The sequence below is a fragment of the Arachis stenosperma genome, chromosome 7 (assembly GCF_014773155.1).
Source record: "Arachis stenosperma cultivar V10309 chromosome 7, arast.V10309.gnm1.PFL2, whole genome shotgun sequence".
Classification (NCBI taxonomy): domain Eukaryota; kingdom Viridiplantae; phylum Streptophyta; class Magnoliopsida; order Fabales; family Fabaceae; genus Arachis; species Arachis stenosperma.
This window is the reverse complement of record NC_080383.1, coordinates 60668008-60694547: the sequence shown is the minus strand read 5'-3', so window position 1 is coordinate 60694547 and position 26540 is coordinate 60668008. Positions and strand designations below refer to the sequence as shown.

Genomic DNA, 26540 nt, shown 5'->3' with positions numbered 1-26540 from the left:
AAGAGAAATTATAATATTTTTCTTCACTTATATATGATGATATACTTTTTAACTTGTTACTTTTTACCCTTCATCATTAAGAATTTTTTTCATATAAAAATATTTTTGTCAACTCTACTTTTTTAAACTCTGTATGATATTCTGTTATACTAATTGTTAAGATATTTTAAAAATAATTAAATTAATAACTGAAAGTATATTAATAATTATATTTTTAATATACTGCTTATGAAAGATATCATTTTAGATTTGTGAAAAATTTTTATTGGTTTTTTTTATCTTTTTATTCATCTTATATCAAAATTATTTTTTATGGAGTCAACAAAAATCAAATTCTAAATATTTAGATTATAAAAATTTTGATATCATATTAAAATATTATTTTTTTAAAAAATTTAAACTAATAAAAAGAGATAATAGATTATAGGACTTATATCTCTAATACTAATTCTCTAACTCTGATGATAATAGCAGGGAAAAAATTATTTTATCTGATGGTAATAATACATGTACACTGAAGATAATAAATCCCTTTATATCAATCCAAATAGAAAATATGCATCAAAAAGTAAAAAGTAGGAAATATACTACGTAAAAATTTCTTTAATTTTCTTTGAAGAGAATAATAAGCTGCTGTCTACATCCATCAACATTTTCACTGGGATTTATATTCTTGATGGAGAAAATTCTTAAACCATTTGGCTGAATCCTTTGGATATCTCTTTAATCCATTAGCAAAATCAACATAGACAATCCCAAATTGAACAGTGTAACCATCGCACCATTCGAAATTATCCAAAAGCGACCATATAAAGTAGCCTCTCACATCGACCCCATTCCTACCAAATTTGAAATTATACAAAATGTAAACCATAGATTTAGTTGGTAAACCTTAATTAACAATTTGCAATTTGAGAAAAACAAAAAAAGCAAAATTACTACTCACCTTATAGCATTATGAACATGTGAAAGATGTTGAACGTAACAATCTATCCTTGTTTGGTCTTTGAGTGATTGATTTTCGTCACTAAAATTGTCATAACCTACAAATTACGTTAAAAAAAAGTGTCATTAGTAATACGGTTTTTATTTATTTCTAAATAATATTTGCATGTTGATGTACCATTCTCTGTTATATATATGATTGGGTTGTTGTATTTGATCTTGATGTACATTAATAATTCTTCAATTCCTTGAGGGTAAAGGTATATCCAATCTGAAGCAGCCTACATATATAGAATAATTTATTTGAAGATTTTCATTTAATTAGTAGTAGTAACAAAAGTTTCAAATTTTAATGGTATATTTTAATTAATTAAGAGAAATACTAGAGCCTATTAGAATATATTATTTTTTACTATTACCTAGCCATCAACTCAATTATTTTAGTAGAGTTTATTTAGTTTAATGATCCAACGAGATGCTTTATTTCATATTTTTAAGCATTAATAACTAACTGATTATTAAAAATAATAAATTCTAATGGAACTCTAATGTTCTTCGTTAATTAATTCTTACCCTTGGCCCGATGGGTATTCCATTACGCTCAACTGATACATCATTGAAAATATGTCAATGCGAGGATTACTTTATAACAATACTATCATTGTAAAAATTAAAAAAATTATAAAGGCATGCTATTATAATAAATAACATGCATGGTTCTAGGATTATACTAGCTGATTCAATGAGCTACTCTGGAATGATCACTCTAATTGGGTCAAGTTGAAAAACTTATCGCAAAAATGTCAAAAATCAGTAAAACCAGTGAAGCGGTTTAACTAATAGTGGTTTTTATAGATAATCGAATAAAAAATTAACAAAAGGAAAATGAAGAAGGTGGCTAGCTTGAGTAACAAGAAAGACAGAGAAAGGCAGAGAAAGAAAGACTTTGGTAGTGTGTTTTAGGCTGAATTGAAAAGAATGAATCATGACACTTCTAAACTGATACAAGATGCATTTTAATATGCTTATGTTACCGTATCTATCGTAGTTAGGATGTTTTAAAATGTTGATAAAATTCAAGTAAGATTTTTTTATTATTTAACAACATTTTTTTAAAAATATGCTAAAAAATATTATCAAAATATATAAAATATATAAAATGTGACTTTAATTTTAACAATATTATTTATATAACTATTGTAACTACTGTACATATAAGTATACTAGAATTCACTCTGATATAATATATATACACAAAATACTAATTATATATTAAAATTAGTTATTATATATTTGTATATAAATATAAATATAATTTAATTTATTTTTAATTTATATTTTATATTTTAATATATATTTTATACTAATAACTAATATTGATATATATAATAGTTGTTCGCTAAAGTGGAAGTTAACATAACACTAAACCCTAATTGCATATATCTTCCTTTCTATTTGCAGGTAGCTCTAACTAACACTCTATCTAACACTAACTAACCAACTAACTTTATAACTAACTCTAACTAGACTACATCCTTTAAGAAAATTATATTTAATGCATGCATAATATATAGCTTACAGGTAAGGTCAGCACATGAGTCCGTAAGGTAGGTTTTATTTTGAGTTGGGCATTTGATATCAGCTGCATAAACTGAAGAGTAGTAATTTATTCCAATAAAATCAAAAGAATTTATCAACATATCTGATTCTTTTTCGGTAAACTTTGGCAGTCTTTCTCCCACATTCTCAATCATTATAGCTGGATACGAACCAGAATGCAACGGTTCCATAAACCTATAGCAAACAAATAGCAAATAAAATTTGTACAACTTATACTTAAAACGCAAATATTTGAACTTAAGAATAAGTAATTAAGAACTTTATATTAGAACCTTTAATTTCTTTTCTTTTCTAATTCTTTTTACCAAGTGTTAATTTGGGTTTATATATATAGTTACCAGTCGAACAAGAAACTCAGTGCTCTAGATGTTGCATCAATGTCTTCCTTGGATTGGGACAAGGGTACAACCCAGTCAGTGCCATGAATGATCCCAATTTGTCCCATTTGTGTACCCTGGTGGAGATTACCGAAATTAGGTTAATATATAAGTAATTAAATTAGAGACTACTTATTTATTGAAAAGTATCATAAGAATCATTTTTTGCCATAATTATTAAATAATTTTGTTATTTTGATTCGTGAATTCATGATAATAAGTTAAGAATAAATATCAAATGTTATTATTTTCATAGAATGTATAATAATAAGAAGTATTTATTTATAGGCTAAAAGTACAATATAATTTTACTAAATAAATATAATATTCTGAAGATACTCAAACAAATATCATGAGTCAGGATCATCACATATATATGATACCTGAATTTGATTTTACTAATAAAATATTAAAAAGAAATTTTAGAATAAATTGACACATAAATTTTTGAAACTTTATATTTTGTACGGATTAATTTTTTTTTTAAATATCAATAAAATCTTTTAAAATAACAAATGTGAATATATGACCTTCGAATTAACCCTATGAATAAGATAGAAAATTTTATTTTAAATTAATTTTTCTATATTTATTATCATAAAAAATTTTATTAAATTTTTTTTAAATTAATGTCTGACAAAAATTTATTTATCACGTTACTCATTATTTTATTTATATTCATGTTAATTAGTAACCCAAGTCTATACCAAGAAAAGTATTTTTCTATCGATGTCACCATGCTTGAATAATATTAATGAGTAAGAACATCTATCTTCTTTAATCTTAGAAAATTTTTACTATCTTTATTATAATATAGTATTAGAACTGCTATGATCAAAAGATATAAAAAAAATTGTGATTAAAATAATTAGATATATATTTATTTATACACTTCTATATATAACAAGTTAAATTTTTGGGATAAATAATTTTATTATCATAAAAATATCTAGAAGGAAATAATACAAAAAACATTTTTCAAAATGAATGAAGAGGTGACCTGGTACTTTTCCCTAAAGAGTTTGACAGCAGAAGCATGGGCAAGAAGTTGGTGGTGGGTAACAATGTAGGGCTCAGTAGCTGAATCACCACCGGTGCAGTTCAAGTTTAGCCAACTTGAGCATCTTCCAGGAGCATATTTTCCAATTGTGTAACCCAATTTAGAGAAAATGGATGGCCCATTAAAGGTTATCCAGTACTTCACCCTATCACCAAATGCTTTGAAGCATACCTCTGCATAGTCTGTGAAATCCTTCCTATCATGATCACAAGTTCCGAAACATCATATGTATTTCCATTTCTTGTAATTTAAGAATTTTTAATAAGTAGGGTTTTGCCTTGCTTGAGGATACTCAGTGAAATTTTTTAATGTTTCACTTGGCAAAACCCTAATGATTGTTATTATTTTTTTTTGTCATAATTATATTGTTAGTATTAACTTACACAATTTGAGGACTCAAAAAGCCACCATATGCATCCTCGAGACTTTGGGGATAATCGTATTGGAAAAGTGTTATGAAGGGTGTCAAACCTGTTGCCAAGCATTCCACAAATTTTGTCTTCAACATTCTTGTGTAAAACTAAAAAATCAAAATTTTGAAGCTACAACTACGAGTTGATCGATGAGTATAGACATTAATGAAAGACATGTATAAATTAAAGGTGTAGGATGATTTTTTATTTAATCCAAGATTAGTGAAAAAAAAAAAAAAAAACGGGAGTGTGAAATACTTAATTAGGCATGTGTAATAATGAGTATGATTGGATTGTAGTAAGTACAATTAGACTTGACCCAAATAATACATATAGGTTTGATATAATTAGAAGTATTAAAAATAGAGGATTAAAAATTGTAGTGAGAGAGAAATATGTGATGAATTGTGAAATATCTTTAAGGCATCTCTCTTATCTCTAAATTTCCTTTCTACCCGATGAATTTTATCCTTTTTTTATCTCTAATTCCCAAATTTTAGTAATTCTTTTTCTATATTCTTACAGCATGCAAAGATTGCAACTTGTAGAATTATTTATGCACCAGCAGCAACTTGAAGGCTTAGTTGGCAATGAAATTAGAAAGTTAGAGAATATATTAATTACGTGTCACTACAAAAAATATATTTTAGCAACAAATTTTTAGTGGCAATAACATAATGGCCATTAATTTTTTAATTGAAGTTATATTTTTGCGACAATTATATATTTGTCATTATTACTATATCGTATAATGGTAATTGTCTTTATTGCCACTAATAAATATAAAAAAAATTATTTGTAAAAAATTTTTAGTACCCATAGAATTATGACTAGTATTATTATCATTAAAATATTTTTTAATAAAAAATTTTAATGACTATAAAATTATGGTCAGTATTATTCTTATTAAAAATATATTGTAATGACAATTATTATTATTATGCCTACCTTTTTAATAAAATATTTTTAGTGGCTATAAAATTATTGTTAGTATTATTTTTATTAAAATAATTTTGTATTTAAACTAAAGAAATAAGAGATTCAGAGAAGAGAGAGCCTAACTTCACCGCCGAAACTCGCCAGTAGCGGTCGCTGTCACCCTCGCCGCTGCAGTTCAGATCAAGCAACTGTGCTCTTTGACTTAGATCCTTCTATCGCTTTCTATGTTGTTCAGAGAAGAGAAAGGTTTATACCTATCGCTTTCTATTTTTCTCTCTCATTTTCGATTTAGGGCTCACGAACTCGCTCTTTGACTCAGATCCTTCTTACAGCTCCGATCTGCTCCTTCAGGTATTGCCGAGTCGACTCTTTCGCAGCTTTGATTTACTGTGCTCTCTCTTACAACTCTTTCATTTCATTCTCTTACAAGTTAGATCTTCGCGTTTGCGTTACTCATTATTTTCACTGTTTCAAATCTTGCGGTTCCAGTTCTTAAGCTTCGAATTTAGTTTTATGCTATTAATGTTAATTCTTGTTCGTGCAACTGAAGCTATATGTGATCAATTGAACTGTCTTTTGATTTATTTTTATTTTCAATTTAAGATGTAAAATGATAAAGGAATCTGCAATTTGGATGATATCTAATTAATGTGCCTTTGATGTGTGTTTTTAGCTTACGAGCTTGATTTGAGTGTTTTAATCTATATATAAACCATAAGATTTGTTATTATTTTTCCAATTCATGTGCGTAACTAAAATTAGACAATCGTTTGAGATCAAATGGGTTTTGTTCAAGTAACTGCTCATAGAAACAAGATCCTGGAGTCTGAACAACTAAAAAATATTTTATTATTATTATTTTTATCTTTTTTATTTTATTTTATTTTATTTTATTTACTACATTTTCTGCATTTATTTGATATTACACTTTCATCCAAGCAGCTTGTGTATTAGCTATAATGTAAGTAGATTATTAGATAATGTGTTTAATGAGAATCTTGTTGATTTCATCTTATTTGGATATCCCTTACTTATTTAATCTGTGATCTGCAGTAGTGGATGGACTTCAGGGACATAATGCCATACCTAGGAACTGTATTAAACAACTACAGCTATAGAATCATCTAGAGCTAGCTTTGTATTTCATCTAAGAGAGACTTTACAAAAATAGGTAATTTTTATTGTTATTTTTCTTTTTAGAAGTGATGTAATCTGTAATATGTCATTTTAATTTAGTTTGGTTACCAGAAATTCAAGCTGGGTCAACTTCGAAGTCAGATTCAAGTTTAAAACTTATTCAGTCATCGAGTAGTTATATTATATTTATTGTCTATATTTTAAAACAGTGGCTCACCTAAATTTTGTACAATCATTAATCTAAAAATTAGTAAATTTACTAAGTATGTATTGATTTATGGGCTATCAATTTTGTGTTTGATAAAATGCCGAAATGAACTTTCAGGTTTTATTTATGTCTTTCTTTAATGCATGTGGCCAATAGCGACATTGTACCGATTGGTCTATTGATAGCTGCTAGATTCTTGAGTTTAGTGAATAGCTAATTATTTTATTTTGCTCTGGCTGTTCTAGTTTGGGGTCTTTGATCCCTTTCCCTCACCAAAAAATATGTTTTTAGTTTGGTTTATTAATATCCATAATCCAATATTAGTTTATAAAGTATTTTTTGTAATTAATTCTTCAGTTACGAAGTTAAGTTTTTCTTTAACCTGATATCATACTCCTATGAAATATGGAGAACATGCCAGCTATTATTATATTATATTTTTTACTAGTTGCTAAGTTCCTAATATTTTTCATAGAGTGATAAATTTAACTTCATTTTTCATTCTGTCAAAACCTCACTAGTGTTAAAGCAGAATTTGTTCCATTTCGATTTTACTTGTGAACTTAAATTTGGTTTTATAATGTTTATTTTCTATTTCTGTTTGGTGATCATTTAACCAAATTTTGATTCCATATGGCTGCCACATGAAACAGTATGAATTAATTTCCCTTCGAATTTTTGCAAATATTGTTGATCCCAAGTTGTATACTATTAACGATCACTATTTTTATTATTCTTATTATTCACCTAAATCATACACCCGTGTCTCTTTTATATCTTTTTATTCTAATATTTTATAATGAAATATTAATTCATTCTTAGCTCAGGAAGTTGACATTAGATATAAATACCACACATACAGGAGGTAAACATTGAGTGAATACCCTATTCGAACCCTGACAATTATCTCGAAAGGACAATGAGGCCTCCAAGAAAAAAAAAAACACCCAATCCGGTCCCTAAGTTTTTTTGGGACTGATTAGCCCCTGTACAAAAAAAAACAACATTGATTTTTTTTACACAGGGACTAATCAGTCCCATAAAAATAAATTTCAGGGGTCGGATTGGTATTTTTTTTTTTGTCAAGGGCCTCGTTGTCTTTTGAGGTAATTGTCAGAGGCTATTTTGAGTTTTTCTCAAAAAAGTATATACTATGTCGATGGCTTTATTTATCAATTAATCAAATATTAATTAATTCTTATTTTATTATTTCCATCAAATTAATCCAATAGTGACTTATGAGAGAGGTAGTATTTACTGTGTCTATGGCTTTATTTATTTACTTAAGTATCAAAAATACACCAAGCAAATTTTTATTTAATTGTGTCTTAACTTGCTTAATTTAATTATTTGCAGATTGAAGAGTAAAAGAAAAAGAAAGAAATGAGAAAAAGTCTCCGACTTAATTAAAAAGAAAAACAAAAAATTATACCTACATCTTATGCTAAAGTTGCGCAGTCACAATTCAGATTTTTGCCAATTTTAAAATAAATGATAATTAACTAATTTTTCTATTTATCTATGTTAGAGATTGGTTGCCTTATTTCCTAGTCTTTGATGCTTGATACTTATATATTTTTAATTTATTCATTTTAATTAGGATATAAAATATCTATAGAAGGATCATGGATAATTTTATAAATAGAAGATGGATGCAATGTGATAGAATTAGTGAAGAGTATCTAGAGAGATTAGAAAAGTTTTTAGACCATGCCTTTCATCAAAGTAATGGAGAATCAATTGCTTGTCCCTATAAAAAATGTATGTTACACTATTTAGTAGATCGGACAATAGCTTATGATCACCTGGTGGTTAATGGTATTATGCCATCACATGACACTTGATTTTGTCATGGGAAATTTTTAAAATCACCTACTCCTATTGAAAAAACTAATTGTATAAAAGAAACTTTTAGGGGTGATGATATGGTAGAAATTATAGAGAATGTTTATAATGGCTTTACCCAGAGCATAGATAATAACCCTTCAAAAAGTGGTGATGAAGAGCCAAACTTGGAGGAGCCAAACATGCGTCAGAAAATGAATCTCATCCAGAAGTGGAAATGTTTGACAAGTTACTAAAAGATGCAGATGAAGAATTATATCCTAGATGCAAGAAATTCAGCAAGCTTTCTTTTCTATTACAACTTTACCATCTAAAGCAATTATTCAAATGGAACAACGAGTCTTTTAATGCATTGCTAGGATTATTAAAGGAAGTATTACCCGATGGTGAGAAGTTACCTAGTTCTTATTATAATACTAAAAAGATGGTTAAGAGATTGCGCTTGAAGTATAAAATGATCCATGCTTGTCCCAACGATTATATGATTTTTAGGAATGAATTGGCTAATAAGAACATCAACGAATGCTCAGTTTTAGAACTTCTAAGTGAAAAAATAATAAGAAAAAAAATTCCTGCTAAGGCTTTAAGGTATTTTCTCCTTAAGCCAAGGTTGCAGAGACTGTTTATGTCTTCAAGAATTTCTAAATTGATGAGATGGCATCATGACAAACGCAATAAAGATGTGACTTTGAGACATCCTGCAGATTCTAAAACGTGAAAAATTTTGACAATTCTCATAAAGAATTTTCTAAAGATCCTCACAATGTTCGTTCAGGATTAGCTGCTAATGGATTTAATCAATATAGTAAAATACAAAGTAAACATAGCACATGGCCAGTAATTTTAATGCCATATAACCTTCCACCATGGCTGTGCATGAAGCAAGAATTTTTTATTTTGTCATTACTCATTCCTGGATCAACAACGCTTGAAAATAATATTGATGTTTTCTTGCAACCTTTGATAGAAAAGTTAAAGGAATTATGGGATGTTGGGATGAAAACCTACGATACCTTTGATAAGAAGACATTTAATATGAGTAGGACTCATGTGGACAATAAATAATTTTCCAGCATATGGTAATTTATCTGGTTGGTGCACTTATGGTGAATTTACTTGCCCTTCTTGTAATATAAACACTCATTTTATAAGGCTCACAAAAAGTCAAAAGTATTGCAACATTGGTCATCGACGCTTCTTGAAGTATAATAATAAATATGGAAATGATGCAAGGTCTTTCGATGGGACTAAAGAATCAAGAGTTGCGCCTGGTCCAATATCAGGGTCATCAGTTTTGAATCAAACTAGAGGCATAAATTTTTTTCTTGGTAAGCTTGGTGAAGATGTTAGTGGGGTGATAAAAAAATATATGGATAAAGAGGAGCATTTTTTTCAATCTCCCTTATTGGGAAACAAATTTGGTGCGACATATATAATCTTGACGTGTTGCACATAGAAAAAAATGTGTGTGATAACTTGATATATACATTTTTAGGTCTGGGTAAAAAATCAAAAAATAACTTGAAGGCTCGGTTAGACTTGAAACAGATGAATATAAGATCTAGCTTATGGCCTCAATAATGAGCTAATGGAAAGACATTTCTCCCTCTTTCTTATTTCTCAATGTCTTTCGCTGAAAAGAAGTTGTTTTGTGAAATACTAGAAAAAGTTAAGCTTCCACATGGCTATGCATCTAATGTCTCTCGTTGCATTCGGAAACAGAAAATATTAGGGCTAAAATCTCATTATTGCCATGTTATAATGCAAGAACTTCTTCCACTTGCTTTACGAGGAACAGTAGATAAAAAGATGAGCTTTGTTTTGATCAAATTGTTCACATTCTCTTTCGAGGGATATGCAGTAAAAATCTTGAAGTGAAAAAATTAACACTACTTGAGGAGAAGATTGTCTTAATATTGTGTGACATGAAGAAGCTCTTCCTCTCATCATTTTTCACAATTATGGTACATTTGGTTATTCATTTAGCAACTGAAGCTAAAATTGCAAGTCCAGTCCAATATCGCTCGATGTATCCAATAGAAAGATGCGGATAATTATATATATTAGATTTAAATTGCAGGTTTAGTCCATTTTTATATATAGTAGAATAATATTAACTTATGTTATATGTATTTATGCACTTTAAAATCATATGTTCAAAATCAAGCATGTCCGGAAGGTTCTATAGCAAAGGGATATATTTCAAATAAGTGTTTGACATTTTACTCACTATATATGGAAGGTGGAGATTCAAGATCTTATTGGTCAACATAAAATAAAATGGAGATTGAGTATGAGGCTGATCAAGAAGGATGCCTTTTTCCTTCTATTAGAAAGCCATTTGGCAAAGAAGTATTTCTAATGGATGATAAAATATGGTTGCAAACCCATCTATATGTGCTCTTCAATTGTGGTTCTAAAGTGGTTAAAGATTATAGAAAGTAAGTGATTATCTAATTTTCTTTATTGTTTACCATATATAACATTATTAGTGACATATATATGGGTCACATGTACAATGAAAATATTAGCGAGATCAAGAGAACACATCGCAAGCGTCGCCTTCTCCACATCAACTTGATCGCTTGCATTTTAATTCATTTCATGAATAGTTCAAGGATGAAGTAAGTAACGGATTTAATTATTATTTTTTGGTTAATATCATGTTACTTTCTCAAAAGTTTATTGCTTCTATATTATTTTCTGATTAGAATAACAAGTTGGATATCACATTTGGTACCCAAAGTGATATAAGAACACTTTTACGAGGTCCAAATTACATTGCAAGACGATTCAAAGGTTTTGATTTGAACAATGGGTATCGATTTCGAACAAAGAAGCATGAAGAGTCCAATGCAATACAAAATTCTGATGTCATGGTTGTTTCAAAGGTGATTAGCTATGTAAGTGCAAGTGATAATGCTCCCAAGTCGAGAAATATCAATTATTATGGAAGATTGACTCATATTATAGAGTTAAATTACTTTGAAGAATTTAAGGTTGTCTTGTTTAAATGTGACTGAGTTGACATAACCAAAGGTAGAGGAGTTAAGAAAGATGACTTGAGTTTCACACTAGTGAACTTTTCACGCTAAATACATACCGGTGATCGAGAGAGTGATGAATCTTTTGTATTTGCAAACCAAGTTCAACAAGTGATATTTGTGAAAGATCCTCATGATCATGAATGGTTTATCCATAGGCTAATTAGTCCTCGAGACATATATAATATGGGAGAAAAAAAATTATGCAGTTTGAGCAATTAATGCAAAATGATAATGGTGACTTAACTTTGTTAGAGGAAATTCGTCACTTTGAGGATGGGAATAATGATTGGGTTAGAAGTGGGGTTAATGGTATAGTAATTGATCATGAACATTCACCAAATTAAACTGATGACAATTCTGAGTAAGTTAGATAATATTTTGAGAACTCTTACATTTTGCATTCTCATTTTTTACATTTTTCTTATTTTTATTTATTAATTTTATATTTTTTATTTAGAGAGGTGTACCAAGTGACTTGCATTTTTCTGCACATGCTCATTTGGGGAGGTGTTGGTACACGCATGGAGAAGCAGATGCAGCCCTTACTTTGATATATAGCTCTTACTTTGATGTTTTGAATTTTGACCTTTGAGTTTGAAGGATCTTTTATGTCTTAAGATTGGTTACTTATTCTATTCATTAATGTTGACCTAGAGAGTTTATATGTTATTTTACCTTTTTCTTTTTTCCATCGTGAAATGACATTCATGTTAGTAAGAATCTGATTTCTCTGATAAAGCTGGTATAATATAACTTGATTCACTTTAACCTTGTCCTGCTATTACATGAAAGCTTTGGAAACTCAGGTTAGAATCCTTGAGTTCTGTTTTTTAATAATTTTTCTCTTTTTCGTAATCTATTTTTTGTTTTGTTTTGTTGAATGTACAGGTTTTATACTTTAATTTCTATTGACTTTGTAGGATATGGATGCATCAAAGAAGAACTATAAAAAGTCATATATTGAAGAAAACAATTTGAGAAATAATTTAGAGTCAAATAAAAAGGAGAAACATAAGAAGGGAAAGAGAATGCATGAAATTGATGGAAAAGTTACAAGGAATTCGAAAGAAGAGGGCTTCACCAGTAGAAAAAAGAAGAGAAAGAGATTGCAAGAAATTAGTGCTTCAATAGCAAACAAAAGACACAAATTTATTGAGGATAATGATCTTGAGAGTGCTGTCTCAAGTACAGATTTACGAGTGCCTAAAAAGTGTCGTGTTAGATTTATTGAAGAGAAAAATTATGCTGATGAAGTGCTGCCTTTTATGGAGCAACTATTGAAATATGAGAATTTGTCTCAAACTCCTAATATTTCTAATAGTATAAATTCTGAGTAAGATGAAGAATTATGTGATATTATTATTGCTTTAAATATGATATTATTATATTTTCATATTTCTTTTCACTTAATAATTGCATTTTTTTAAGTCATCCAGAGACAAAGAGGGTTAGAGGACCTACATTGTTGAAAAAAATTTAGAACATGCCTCGTGAAAAGATAATTGATGTGCAATTTAATAATCGCAACCAAGCTATAAGAAAAGAAGGCAAAAAATTTGCTAATTTTTTTGGTATTCTAGCTAGAACTCCTTCAATAATGCCTTTAATCATAGATGACTTGGGATGTTATGATAAAGAAGAGAAAAATAAGTTGCTGAAAATTGTGAGGGTAAGAATTTATTATTCTTAGTGGATTCTAATTTAATTTAATTTGATTAATTAAGAAATTGCTTGAACATTTTGTAGAAGAAATTTTCTATCCCAATACCTGGTGAGAAATTTGTAAAAAGATCAATTGAGAAGAAATGGAAAGATTATAAATGTGACTTAAAGCGTATATATTTGGAACAGTACAAAACCAAAGATGTTTTATTGAAGAATAGACCAAAGCGAGTCCCAAAAGATTAATGGATTGGTCTTGTCTCATATTGGTTCTCTGATAAAGCAAAAATATTTTGAAAGCCTTAACTAACATGGTAAGGGTTATTTTCATTTGTTTTATTAGCATTTTCTTATTTTTCAATTATAATTCTGCCATAACTGTAGCAAATTACTTAGGCCAAAGTAGATTCCATGAACATGTATGGAGAAATAGAACTTACTATTTTACTTAAACTGTATAGATATAGAAAATAGAAAAATAGAGAAATAATGGCATGTGTGTGTAATAGTGTATTTTATTAATCCATAATGTGTTATGATAAAAATATACCCAAACAAATAAGATTAATAGGGCAAAGCAAAAAAATCTCACACGGGAGGATCCAAAAGCATTGCAATATTAATGGATGACTGGTACTTATGCGTAATTTTTATTTCAGATATTTTATAAAATAATGCACTGCTTTTTTTTTCTGGAACCATTAGCAACGCAGCACAGTATATATAATATGAGAACACTAAATTTTTTTTTGAACATTTGCACATTTTCAGTTCTCTTTTGACTTTGTCATTTTGTTAGACCAAGGATGGAATCGAACATTCACGAACAGAAATTTTTCTCAAAATTCATAAAAGGCGTAAGGATGATAGACCATTAGATGAGAAGTCTGCAAAAGCAGTAGTAAAATTTATGAATTTGTATCTTCTTGTTGTGATTGAAAAGTATAAAAGAACTAAATCATACATTTAGTTTTAAAATAGGAACATACATGTATCATCCATTTTAGCTTCACTCAATTGTAATATTTAGTTTTTTCTATATAGGAACTAATCGAAGGAAAGTTAAACAATGGCGAGCTATCTAATGAAGAATCTATTAATGGTGTTGCTTGGGAAGGAGATGCTTATTCTTAAGTATTGGGAAGTGATAGAAATGGTTACGTACGTGGTTTAAGACTTAGTCCAACATCTTTTTTATTGTGGGGTAATAAATTATCTTATGGTAAATTTGCTTCAAATACTCTAGCTAATGAGGTTGTTCAAAAATTACAATAAGAAATAAAGGTGTTAAAGGAGAAATATGAAGAAGAAATAAAGTTGATGAAAGAAAATCAAAATAAAATGTTTGATGAATTATCTTTTATGAAACAAGTTTTGTGTAAGTTTGTTTCAATAGGTTCATCTATGACTCAAGATTTCAATGAAAATTCTTTTATGCAGGTAATTTTTGAAATTTAAAATTTTTTTCTTGTGAACTGTTTTTTTTATTTGACATTACTGCATTTATTAGGTTTCTGATACTAATAGTGGTCATGAGTTAGCACCATTCAGCACTTGAAATCATGTTTGATGCTAATAGTTATTTTCTTAAAAGATTATATCTTTATCTATTATTATTTGAATCCAGCACTAATTAACTAATACGTACATAATATTATACCAATTACGTATTAAAATTACTTTTCTTTTTTGTTTGCTTTACTTTAATGTATGTTTATAAATTATTATACAAAATTTCTCCATCCATAAAATTCTTTTGCTACGTGTATATGTATAAATTATGAACATGCCTATGCAGGGGAGTGGTGTTTGAATTGAATTTGAAGTGGCATGTATTGAGAGTATAAATTACAGTATAGGGACAGTTGTCATTCGTTTTTAGGTGGCTTTATTGAATTTGGGAATATAGTTATAGGTAATGTGCTGATAGTGAATGTGAGCATGTGAAATTGTAAATTGTGACTTGCAACAATGAACATGAAAGAAATGGTGGGCAGCTTTTATGGTGCTGGATGTTATAGACTTAGATATTGTAAAAGTGAGTGAAATCATATAGGATTTGAATTGCAATTTGATAAATAGAGAGACTTAAACTGAGTGTAGCCAGTGAAGTTTTTAAAATGTGAACACGGTGAATGAAAAATTATGTTTCAGATATGCTGTTTCAGTATTTTGGCAACACATAAAAAAGGGATTAATGATTTTTGTTCTTATTCCCTTTAGATTATTGAAACAAAGGTTTATAACTTGATTCAAAATATAAGCAAAAATAGTTAAACACCTTGTAAAGTAATAAACTCAATCTCAAACACCTTTTCTTTTTTTATTTTTCCAAAACTTGTAAGTGAACCAAATGTTTTCTTTGTTAACTGGCTAAGATATTGGTGCATATCTATTCATTTTGTTGTTTAATAGACATTAAAATTTATGAATTTTGTGGCCTTTGGTATAAGGAAATGGATAAAAAGTCGAGTGGTAGATCTAACTATTAGTTTACTTCACCCAAATATAACTCAACCATGGCTTTTGAGTGTGCACCCTTCGCCTATTTCTTTTGATATTGTATGACTCTTGTTTTTCAAATTCAATTTATATTTGGATGGTGTTTATAGTTTTATGAATTTTAAAATAAGCATTGGAATATTAACTGAACTTATATTTCAATTTGTTATATATGCAGATGGTGTTATAGGAATTGGCATCATTGCAACTGCTGTGGGACTCATAGTTGATGACTTGCTACAGCATTGGCTTAGAAGAATTTAGTATATTTTGGCTTCTTTTTTATATTTTCTGCAAAATGTATTCAAAGTCAATGAAATGATAAAAAAAACCTCTATTATGTATTGACAAATACTGCTTTTAATATTCTAATTTGTCAAAAGGAGCATTTTAATAGAAAGCTTATTTCAAATTTTTTTTTGTCAAAATTCAAATGCAAATCATCATCATCATCATCATCATCATCATCATCATCATAGAAAAATAGGTTGTTAGTTCTAATAAAATGGGTATAATTAAAAAATAATTCTTTAAGATTTTAGTGGCAATAGTAATGACACCTAAAAGTGAATAATATTATAATTTTAGAATTTTTTTAGCAGCAATAGTAATGGCAACTAAAAGTGAACAATGTTGCAATTTTAGAATTACTTTTATGGCCATATAAATTGCCAAGAAAATAGCCGCTAAAAGTTATATACTTTTTGCTGCCATTAAAACAGTCTTTATCGGCAAATGTTATAAGGGCCACTAAAATATTTTAGCGACGAAGCATAAGACGGCTAATGTCAAATTGCCGATAAATGTATTAGCGGCTATTTTTATTGCCGCTAAAAGCAAAATAAATGACCGCTAAAAGTGATTATTTTTGTAGTGTGTACAAGACTTCATTGGTACAAGTTGAAGGAAGGATTAGAGACTCGCCGGTCTCGGTGATGACATGATCGGACTTTTGGAGCAGCGGAGGTGGCACCTACAAAGGCATTCCGACGCTCGAGTCAGAATGGATCTAAGAGGTATATATTACGATTGTGAGTGTGTAACGTACCTGAGGGAGCCTCTGTCTCCCTTTATATAGTTTGTACTGCTATCTTATCTTATCTTATTGGCTAAGATATAGGAGGTATTCGAATTTGAACGTTAGTTAGAGATTAGCGATCTCTTAGCCAATTTGGGTCGTGGTCAAAGCTTGGACCCGAGGACTTGGGTCATGGCAAGGCTGTTTGGGGACCCGAGGATCGGGTCTGAAATAGTTGTCCCCAGAAATGGAGAGTATGCTTACTTAGTCTCATCGTTGGGTAAGCTCATTTCTCTGTGGCATTGGGGTTCACGAGTCTTGCGTGGGAGGACAAAGTGTCATCCTTGCCTTCGGGCGAGATTGGGATTTCGCAATGTTTGGTGTGCTCGGTTGCTTTGTCATCCATCCGTTACTTTTCTTGGTGATGGGACTTCGTTCGTTGCGGTTTCGAAGGTGTCATTATGACGCTTAATGAGAGAGAGAGAGAGAGAGAGAGAGAGAGAGAGAGAGAGAGAGAGAGAGAGAGAGAGAGAGAGAGAGAGAGAGAGAGAGAGAGAGAGAGAGAGAGAGAGAGAGAGAGAGAGAGAGGGAGGTTTTGCATTTTTTTTCTTTTTGTCTCTCATTCCTTGTTATTACCCATTAATTATCTTAGGGGTTTATTTCCTTGTTCTCTTATTGTAACTGCTCATTTTTACTCTTTTGCGACTTCTTTGTCCGTGCCATCTTCTTCTTTCTCTGCTGTTGGTGCTGCCGTTTGGGCCGATCATTGTATTCCGCCTCTCTTCTTTTTCATATCCAGCACATCTTAGTGCCCTTTCTTTATGTATTTCCTTTGCTGAAGTTCTATTTTGTATCTCCTTCATTTTTGTGTTTTCGAACTTTTTTGCGTTTAGTGGCGATACATGAGCATCTTTAGTTGTTTTTAGTTATTATTTCTTTGAATAAAGATAGTAATTTCTTGTTTTTATTAAGATTTTCATGCTTTTAATCAATGTTTCTTGAAGTTTCTTTCTTTGAACAAAGTTAGTGATTTCCTTGTTTTAATTGAGAATTTTGGTGCTTTAATCAATGCTTCTTGGAGTGGCTTTGTACTTTGATAAGTGTAAAAAATTATTGAAAGATGTTAGGCAAAAACAAAGGAGGAGATAGACAATAAAAAAAGCCTTTGAAAAAGTAAGGAAGATAACATACAAGAAGAAGAGACCTCCCAAAAAGCAAAAGTAGGAAACAAGCCCTAAGTGAGGTTCAAAGAGAATTTGCAATCCTGACCTCTTCCTATTCCAATAGAGCTCCAAATGAGTTAATTCCAGTGGCGTTAAAAGGATAACATCTAGAGCTTTCCAACGATATATAATAGTCAATAGTGAACACTGAATCTGAGGGTGCAAATCACCAATCTTTGCCACGGGAAGAAAGCTAAGCAGAGTACTAGCGAGTCACTGACCTCTTCATATTCTAATAAAAATAACTTGAGCTATAGAAGTCTAAATGACATGCTTTTAGATGTCTCTGTTTCTTCCCCCACTTTAATCTTAGTGCCTTTTCATGTGAACTTTACTTATTCGAAGGAAGAAGTGACGAGTGAGACAATATTAAAGCATTTCAAAAGTACTTTGAACTTCACCGCAGGTGCTCTACTCAATATTTTGGAAGATAACTTAGCGTGTAATGTTCAAAGTATATCTCATAAAAGCAGCTCCCAATATAGAAGCGGTGTTAAACACGCTAGAACATAAAAGCGTGTGTTTTCAATCACGCCTTCGACCTTCTTTCAGCCAAATTTTTAGATTGACCTCTTCACCTTTGAAAGAACATAACTTTAGCTACAGAAATCCAAATGATGCGCTTCTAGTGACGTTAGAAAGTTGACATCCAAAACTTTCCAACGATATATAATATTTTATGGTGAACATGAAGTTTGGGCCATGAACGACCTTCATAAAAACAGCTCTCAAACATACAAGGCATTTAACATGCTAGAAGAATGAAGCGTGTGTTTCAAATAACGCCTTTGATCTTTTTTATTAGCAAAATGCCAAGTTGAGCTCTTCACCTTAGAAGGAGCATAACTTGAGCTATAGTGGTCCAAATGACGTGCTTCCAGCAGCATTGAAAAGCTGGCATCTAAAACTTTCCAATAATATATAATACTTTATAGTGGACATTCATTTTGGACCAGCAGCTAAGCGCACAAGCACGCCTTCAAGACTTCTTGGTGCTAAGGGTGACGTTAAACACACCAATGTTGTGAAGATATAGTCCTCTTTAACGCCTTCAATGGTTGCTTCCCTGGGAGCTTGATTTTACACTAAAAGGTGGCGTTAAGCACGCCACAAAGACAAGTTGTTAGTTCTCCTTAACGCCTTCGATGATTGTTTTCTTAGGAGCTTGATTTTGCTTTAAAAGGTAGCGTTAAACACGCCAATTTTATTGAGGCGTATGAGCACATCAATGCCACGCACAAATTGGCTCCTGGAGTTTCATTTTTTATTGTTAAACTGTCGTACAACACCAATTAATGAAGAGTGCATGGCTACACTCGCCTTTAACATTGCCAATCTTTGGAGCCTCTAATGGATTAGATGGCCAAAACTATCACCCAAATCCAGCTCATTTTCATGCAACCAAAGCCCATAAGTGACAAGCAATTAAGCCCACAAATCCATTAATAAAGCAAGAATCATCTAGAATTAGTCATTTTAGTAAAATTGAATTTGATATAATTTGCATTTAATTTTCATTTGAATTTGAGAAGCATTATAAAAGTCCGTCTAAAAAACTTTGTGAGGGCCACTTCTAGACACACCTTTTCATTCTTTTTCCTCTGCATATATTCTATATTCACTTTTCTTTTCTTTTAATTATGAGCAACTAAACTTCTCTCCATTAAGGGGAGGAGCTCTGTTAAATAATAATGAATTGATGATATCTTTCTCTTCTTCTTGATTCAAACATTGTTATGTTCTAACAGAAAATTTTGTTCTTCATCATAAAGATTTAAATCTATTGAAAAATAATTCGAATCTCACTTGAATTTTATGAGAACTTGTAAAAGGGATCGTATTAATTAAGTTTGAAACTCTTCTCTTACAATTCTTCTGATTTTGGATTTAGAATTTGATAAGTGGCGTTGAATCAATCTAAATCTAGATCTTAAGAATTGTGTGGTTTTAAATAAGAAATTGTGCTTCATCTCTTTTCATGAGCAATTGATCAAAAAATTAATAATTGATTAAGTCTACTTATAATTTGCCAGAAATCATACTTTGCATTATTGAAAAGAGAGCGTGTTTTATTGATCATGAAGATTCAACGTCTCCAACCCTTTCTATTTTAATTCATATTCATTTGCTACTTTCTTATGATTCACGTCCTTTATTAGCATTTTTTTTTAATTCTTGTCATCTATTGCTTATCTCTAATTCGAGTCATTTAATTATTTTTTTAATTTTTGATTTTTAATATCTTTAATCTTTTCATTGTAATTTACATTTGTCATTTATTATTTTTATTTAATTATCATTAATTAATTGTTTCAATTTAATGTCTTCTTCTATTATTCATTTACTTATGCTCCTTTATTTGTTTTCTGTTAAAGTCATTATAGCTTCATTTAATTGCTTTTATTTTCATTAAATTCTGGTGGTGTTATAGCTTCATTATAGTTCGGTTGGTGTTACGGAAAAGGAAATGCCAGCTGCAGTTGCATGATAGTTAAGAGTGTAAGGGTGTGTAACTAGATTCTATTTATATGATGGATTAGACAAAATAATATATAAACGAAAGAAAGAAAAATCGGTGAACGCAATAAGACCAATAAGATACAGTAAAATATTAGAAAATTATTAAAATTTATTATTTTTAGTTATTAATTAATTATTAATATTTAAAAATATAAAATAAAATATATTATTAAATTATTAAATTAAAAAATTAAATTAATAATTAAATAATAAATAAAAATAATAAATTCTGATCGTTCTAACATTATATATATATATATATATCTCAAACCTTTTCTTAGAATTTCATTGATGAGGTTGTTGTAATATATCATGCCTTCGCTATTTATTCCCATTGATAAGTTTCCACCTGTTATTAAGTGATTATAAAATAAAATAAATAGTAGTATAAGTTACGTAATCAGCGCTTGCCAAAGGATATTATCACCAAACTTATATGAGTTATGACTTATGACCATCTTTTACTTTTAGTTTATCTTCTATATATGTCAAAATTCATTTTAAGAGAATTTCAATTATAAATCAATTTCCATTTCGCGTTTCAAAAGTTCTTTTCTTTTGTCATAAGAAAAAAACTATAAATCAATTTGAAGTGAATTTCTGTTTTAAGAAAGAAAAAAAATATAAAATTCGGGAAGAGCAAGAGCTTGGCTCTCACAGAAAAAAAAAAAATTAAGGAAGCAAAATATACATAGAGCTTAATTACAAATCTCTATGTTCCTAAAAAACACCTCTAAAATCTAACAAAATCCTTAAATTGATCTGAATACTTCAAATAAATCATTGAGACTAAACTTTTAATTTCACTGAAACTACAACTTGGTATTAATTTTATCACTCTCAAGTTATGTGTCCCCATAATTTCTTAAAAACCATAGAAATTGTTAGGCTCTTCACCCCAAACTCAGAATTGAACATGTGATATATTCTATTTTTAAAATATTACACAGTACAGTGTATATTTTAAAATAACTGTTAAGATTTGAGCCATATTTGTTTAAGTAGTTTTATGGATTTTAAATTTCATATATATATACTCACACGCAATATATATATATAAAGAATAGATGACCATGGGAATATGCATTAATTCACACCTGGTAGGATCCTTGACCATGAGATGGAAAATCTATAAGCATCAAACCTTAATTCCTTCATTATTTGTACATCCTCCTGAAGAAAGAAATATTCACTTCTCTCATCCAGTAGGGAGCTGCTTGAAATTAACCAGCAGTTGAAAAGAGTACGAAATTCTTTATGGAAAGATTTAATGAATTATGATTCGGAGAAAAATGAAAAAAAAAATCATTTTAATTTTTTTTTTTAAAAAAAAAAGTACAAGAGAAAAAATAGTTTTCTTTCTTTTTCTTAAAGAAAAAATGATTTCCGCAATTACCCTTATGAACCATGTTCCTATATTTACATGATGATAAAAATTAAGGTGTAGTCTATTTCATATAAAGTTGATAGTTAAGAGTCATTAAATAAAAATTTAGTCAAATTAATTAAATTATTTAACAGTTCTTAGTTATCAACTTTACGAAAAGTCTACTGCACCTAAATTTCTCTTTTTGTGGATATATGAGCTGTCTTGAATAGAACGAGGCAAATACAAATATATATATATATACCTTGAAACGATGGTATGAATCAACCGCTATCTCTCCGCTGCTCTCATCCTTTATTTTATCTGCATAGGATCCACAAAAGTTGAAAATAAAGGGCACAAATATTATAAGTATATATAATAAAAAATATTAATTCTAATATAATTATATAACTCGAGAAGTATGTATTAAAATATTTAAAATATAAAAAGTTAAAACGAGTTCGATAATTATGATCATAGTTTTTTCTTTACAGAGACCATAGTTTAATATAAATAGGTATGCGATTAATATTATGAAAAAAGGTTAATTTTTTATTTTAATTTATTAGAATATAACAATTAATAGATTTTGTCAACATGAGTATAAATTTTTTCTTTTTAATAGTTTTAAGTTTGAATAGATAGAAAGTGCAACAAAAATTATTGTTATAAATTATAAATAAACTAATAAATATGTCGATAACGTGCGCGTGTATATATATTAAAATTAAATGATAGAATAATAATAAAATACTTCAAAAATGATATATATCATGATCCTTTGGATGTGGATCCATAAAGTAAGCGAAAATTTTAAACAGATATATCTACCATGATCTCTGAGTCCATTATCACCAGTGTATGCTGTGCTCTAAAAATCAGTCGCTAGAAGCGTAGAACCAACAACCAAGTACTCCCTCATGACCAAACTATATTAATTATTAAGCACTTATATCATATTGATATTAAAATAAATAAAATATTATTTAAATATAAATTATTTTATATAAAACTTCAAATCCACAAAAGTTATAGTTAAAAAACTACATGTAATTTATTACTATTTTACTTAATAAAAAATAATACTATTTTGTTCAATTTATTCAAATCTTTTATAACTATATATGTAAATATTTTCACTTAAATATTATAAAAAGTATGTTTATATTATGTTTTAATTCTTTTTATTTTTATAATTTTGTATTTTTATATACTATATAAATAAATAAATAAAATAAAAATAATCAAATTAAGTATGCTCTACTAAATTCAAAAGAAAAAGATCTTCAAATAAGTTCAATGGAGAGATAAATTCCTTACTTGGATATTTCTTTGTGAAAGTGTCCCATATACTTGGACCTTTGCCTCCTTCATTCACTGCACCTTCATACTTTTCATGAAAAAGAGAAACAAGGGGTGAGAGAAAGAAAAATACATGTACAGGACATTTAATTGAACCCAAGTGACCACTAAAACTTTCTTCCAAACAAAACAAAAGAAAAGCATAAAACCAAATCCGCTTTTTTTCATTCTTTCTCTTCTTTTTATTTTATTATCTTTTGAAATTCTAAAATTGGATAAGTAAATTAAGCTATATGTTAGAAATAATGAAAATTGAAGTGATAATTTTATTTCAATCAATTAAACTATATGAAATGAACTAAAGTTGCTTGTTTGGTATCTATTATATAATAATTAATTTTATAATTAAAATATGCTATATATAATTTTTTATTGTAATTAAAATCAAATTTTTTATTTTAAAATTAAAGAGTTTTCGTCTCTTTTTTCTATTTTTTTCATCTTTCTCGTTTCTTCACTCACTCTATCTTTCTTATATATCATTATAAATGACTAATTACAAAATTGACAATCAAAATGTATAATATGACATTTTTTAATTGTAATTGATATTAAAATTAAAATATAGTTGTATTATATTACTAATTAACAATCAAAATATGTCATATGACACCTCTTATATATTAAAATTGAGATGAAATATTTTTTTTTAAATTAATAAATTCCTTTCTTCCATTATCTTATTTATCTCTCCCCCTTTCTCTATTTCTCTCTATCCTTCTCAATCTACATATAACTTATAATTTATATTTTATATTTTATATTTTATATTACTAATTTGATAAACTAAAATGTCTCACAAATATATTTAACAAACTTTCTCTCTTTTTTTTTATCTTTCTTTCTCTTTTCTCTTTCATTCTCTATAGATTTAATTGTTTCAAAAAATTAATTTTAAGTTAATTTTTTAACTATATATCAATATAAATTTTTTTATACTAATATCTAATTATATTTTTATATACAAAAAAAATAAATATTATTTTTAAATAACAATCATAAAAATTAATTATTTTTATATGTACAATAGATTTAATATCTAATCAAATATAAAAATATACATATTATTTAAGTAGTAAAAAATTAAACTCTTTCACATAAAAATAATATCTAAAAAATTTATTATTATTTTTTTTAATTTACGAAGGCCTAGGTCTTGTTAGTTAATAGAGACTTTTGTCCACTAAAATATTTTTATAAAAATAATTTTATTTTATAAACTTTTTCTATCATAATCTCTATAATATCAAAATAAAAGTCGACGTAATTTTAAAAGATTTATATTATTACTTATAGAAAAAAAACACTAATTAATAAATCCGTTCCCCATTTTTCAATTTTTGAATTTTAGAACATTGATTCACATGCATGTGCCATGTATAGTTTGTGTTGAAAGAGCATAACATGTATGCATAAATTACCAGTACTTGGTTCAAGAGGCGAGATAGAAATTTGGGAACAAGACGTCTTTAGAATGAGAACAAATAGAGATATTGGAAAGGGAAAACTATATAACTTTTTTTCTAACAGAAAATTTTTGTATTTACTATTATTATTATTATTATTATTATTATTATTATTATTATTATTATTATTATTATTATTATTATTATACTTTCAAAAGTTGGAGATATTGGAAAGAAAAGTAGATACTTTTTTTATTTATTTTAAATTTTTCATTCCAAACATTATACCACTAATTAAGCTAAGATAGAAATGCAGCTTTATTTTTGTTATTATCCAAGGCAGTAGTGGTAATAAGTCAAACCTGATATGAAGAAGACGATGTACCAAATATGAAGTCCTCTGGGAAGCTGCTTCGTTTTAGAGAGGCAGTGTCATAATAATACTCAAAAGTTTCTCCGGTAACCGCAGAATAATGAAGCAGCAAAATATTGAGTACAGATATAACAAGGAAGTACACGATGGAAATGTTTGACCACGGAATTGCCATCGCTGCCTTTTGATACTCAACAACTCTTTCTCATATGGATGATGGATTTGTCTATGCTAGGTACTAGCTATACCTTTCTTCTCTTTCAGCATCGGTATCGGCGATTCCCTCGTTTTAATTAATCTAATGCAACTTCTCAAATCACATGTTTCTAGAGTAAAGTCTATCTTTTCGTGTAGCAAGTTTCGAAGAAGTTTTAAAAAATTCATTAAAGTTTAATTTATTTTTATTATATATTTGATAATTAACATTATTAACCAGATTTATTATAAATAAATTAAAAAAATTTATTTATTAAAATAAATAATTTTAAAAATTATTACAAAAATATGTAAGATTGAGTTACTTATCTCGTTTACAGTATAAACGAAATAAGTATATACGTATCTCGTTTACACTATAAACGAGGTAAATCAGTGCGCGTAATACGTATATATCTCGTTTACAGTGTATACTTATTTCGTTTACACTGTAAACGAGATACATATTAAATTATAATGTTTACCGCGTGAACAAAATACAGTAACACAAACTTCCAACAGCTATAAAAGGATGTGCAATCTTTGGTATTCTTTACATACATTTCATATCTTTTTTTTCTCCGCTTTTCTTCCGAAAATAGGCAAAAATGTCCAATACTAGCAGATATGTGGTTGTCTGTGTGTATCCCAATTGTCGTATGAGGAACAGTGACAATTGGGTGATATTTGAATGTGATAATCCATTGCTATTGCGCACTCGGCGCATAAGTTTGTTGTCTGAGTTTAAGAATCTGATATTGAGCAACCTTGGTAGTTTAGGGAGAAAAGAGATCGGAAGGGTGAGGTATAGGTTGTTAGCACCGTTGAAGAACTACAGCATCCGTAGAAGTGTTGAGTATTAAGTGGTCGCATCGGACCGATTGAAGTACCATGTGCATTGCCGCCAAGCTGCAACTAGATGTCCTTGGAGTCTCCATATAGTTCTCTGACAGAACCTCGGATACTGGTGTGGTCAAATTTAATCGTGGCGTATTTACTCATTTATGATTGCTATATCTAGTGTAGTTTCCAACCATGAGTGTTTTATTCTTTTAGGGAGGTCCGTAGGGTTCGTGGATCGCATACGTGTTTAGCACCCAACATGTCCTAAGACCATCGACAGTTGGATAAGCCTCATCTGTAAGGTCATCCTATTGTTGATACAGTCCAACCTATCCGTCAGCATCCCTGTACTGCAGGGTGCAGTTTGGCAAAGCTATCACTTCAAACCCTCGTATAAAAAGGTCTGGATGGCGAAGAAAAAGGTAATTGCGTAAATATGCAAGGACTGGAAGGAGTCATACAACAAGGTGTCGAAG

At 29.0% G+C, this 26540-nt stretch overlaps 1 protein-coding gene across 3 annotated transcripts; it reads right to left on the bottom strand.

Moving 5' to 3' along the window:
* Positions 1-568: 568 nt before the first annotated feature.
* On the bottom strand, positions 569-25297 carry LOC130942259 (beta-glucosidase 12-like). 3 transcript variants are annotated; one of them, XM_057870980.1, is made up of 13 exons: positions 25016-25297; positions 23206-23275; positions 22148-22206; positions 21614-21689; positions 20788-20865; positions 4386-4473; positions 3943-4198; positions 2904-3019; positions 2525-2739; positions 1519-1550; positions 1124-1226; positions 947-1043; positions 569-839 (listed from the first exon to the last, which is right to left on the bottom strand). In XM_057870980.1, the coding sequence occupies exons 1-13, from the start codon at positions 25199-25201 to the stop codon at positions 656-658; spliced, it is 1560 nt and encodes a 519-aa protein (XP_057726963.1). In that variant the 5' UTR covers positions 25202-25297; the 3' UTR covers positions 569-655. The 3 variants fall into 3 exon arrangements, with proteins under 3 accessions (XP_057726963.1, XP_057726964.1, XP_057726965.1); XM_057870981.1 differs by lacking the exon at positions 20788-20865; XM_057870982.1 differs by lacking the exons at positions 1124-1226; positions 1519-1550.
* Between the last annotated feature and the right edge of the window lie 1243 nt (positions 25298-26540).

Excerpts from the sequence above, each read along its gene's own strand:
- LOC130942259 (XM_057870980.1), bottom strand. The coding sequence starts at position 25,201 with ATGGCAATTCCGTGGTCAAACATTTCCATCGTGTACTTCCTTGTTATA. Across the intron at positions 4,199-4,385 it reads TTTTTGAGTCCTCAAATTGT|GAAGGATTTCACAGACTATG; the intron begins GTAAGTTAATAC and ends TGATCATGATAG. Across the intron at positions 2,740-2,903 it reads CTGAGTTTCTTGTTCGACTG|GTTTATGGAACCGTTGCATT; the intron begins GTAACTATATAT and ends TGTTTGCTATAG.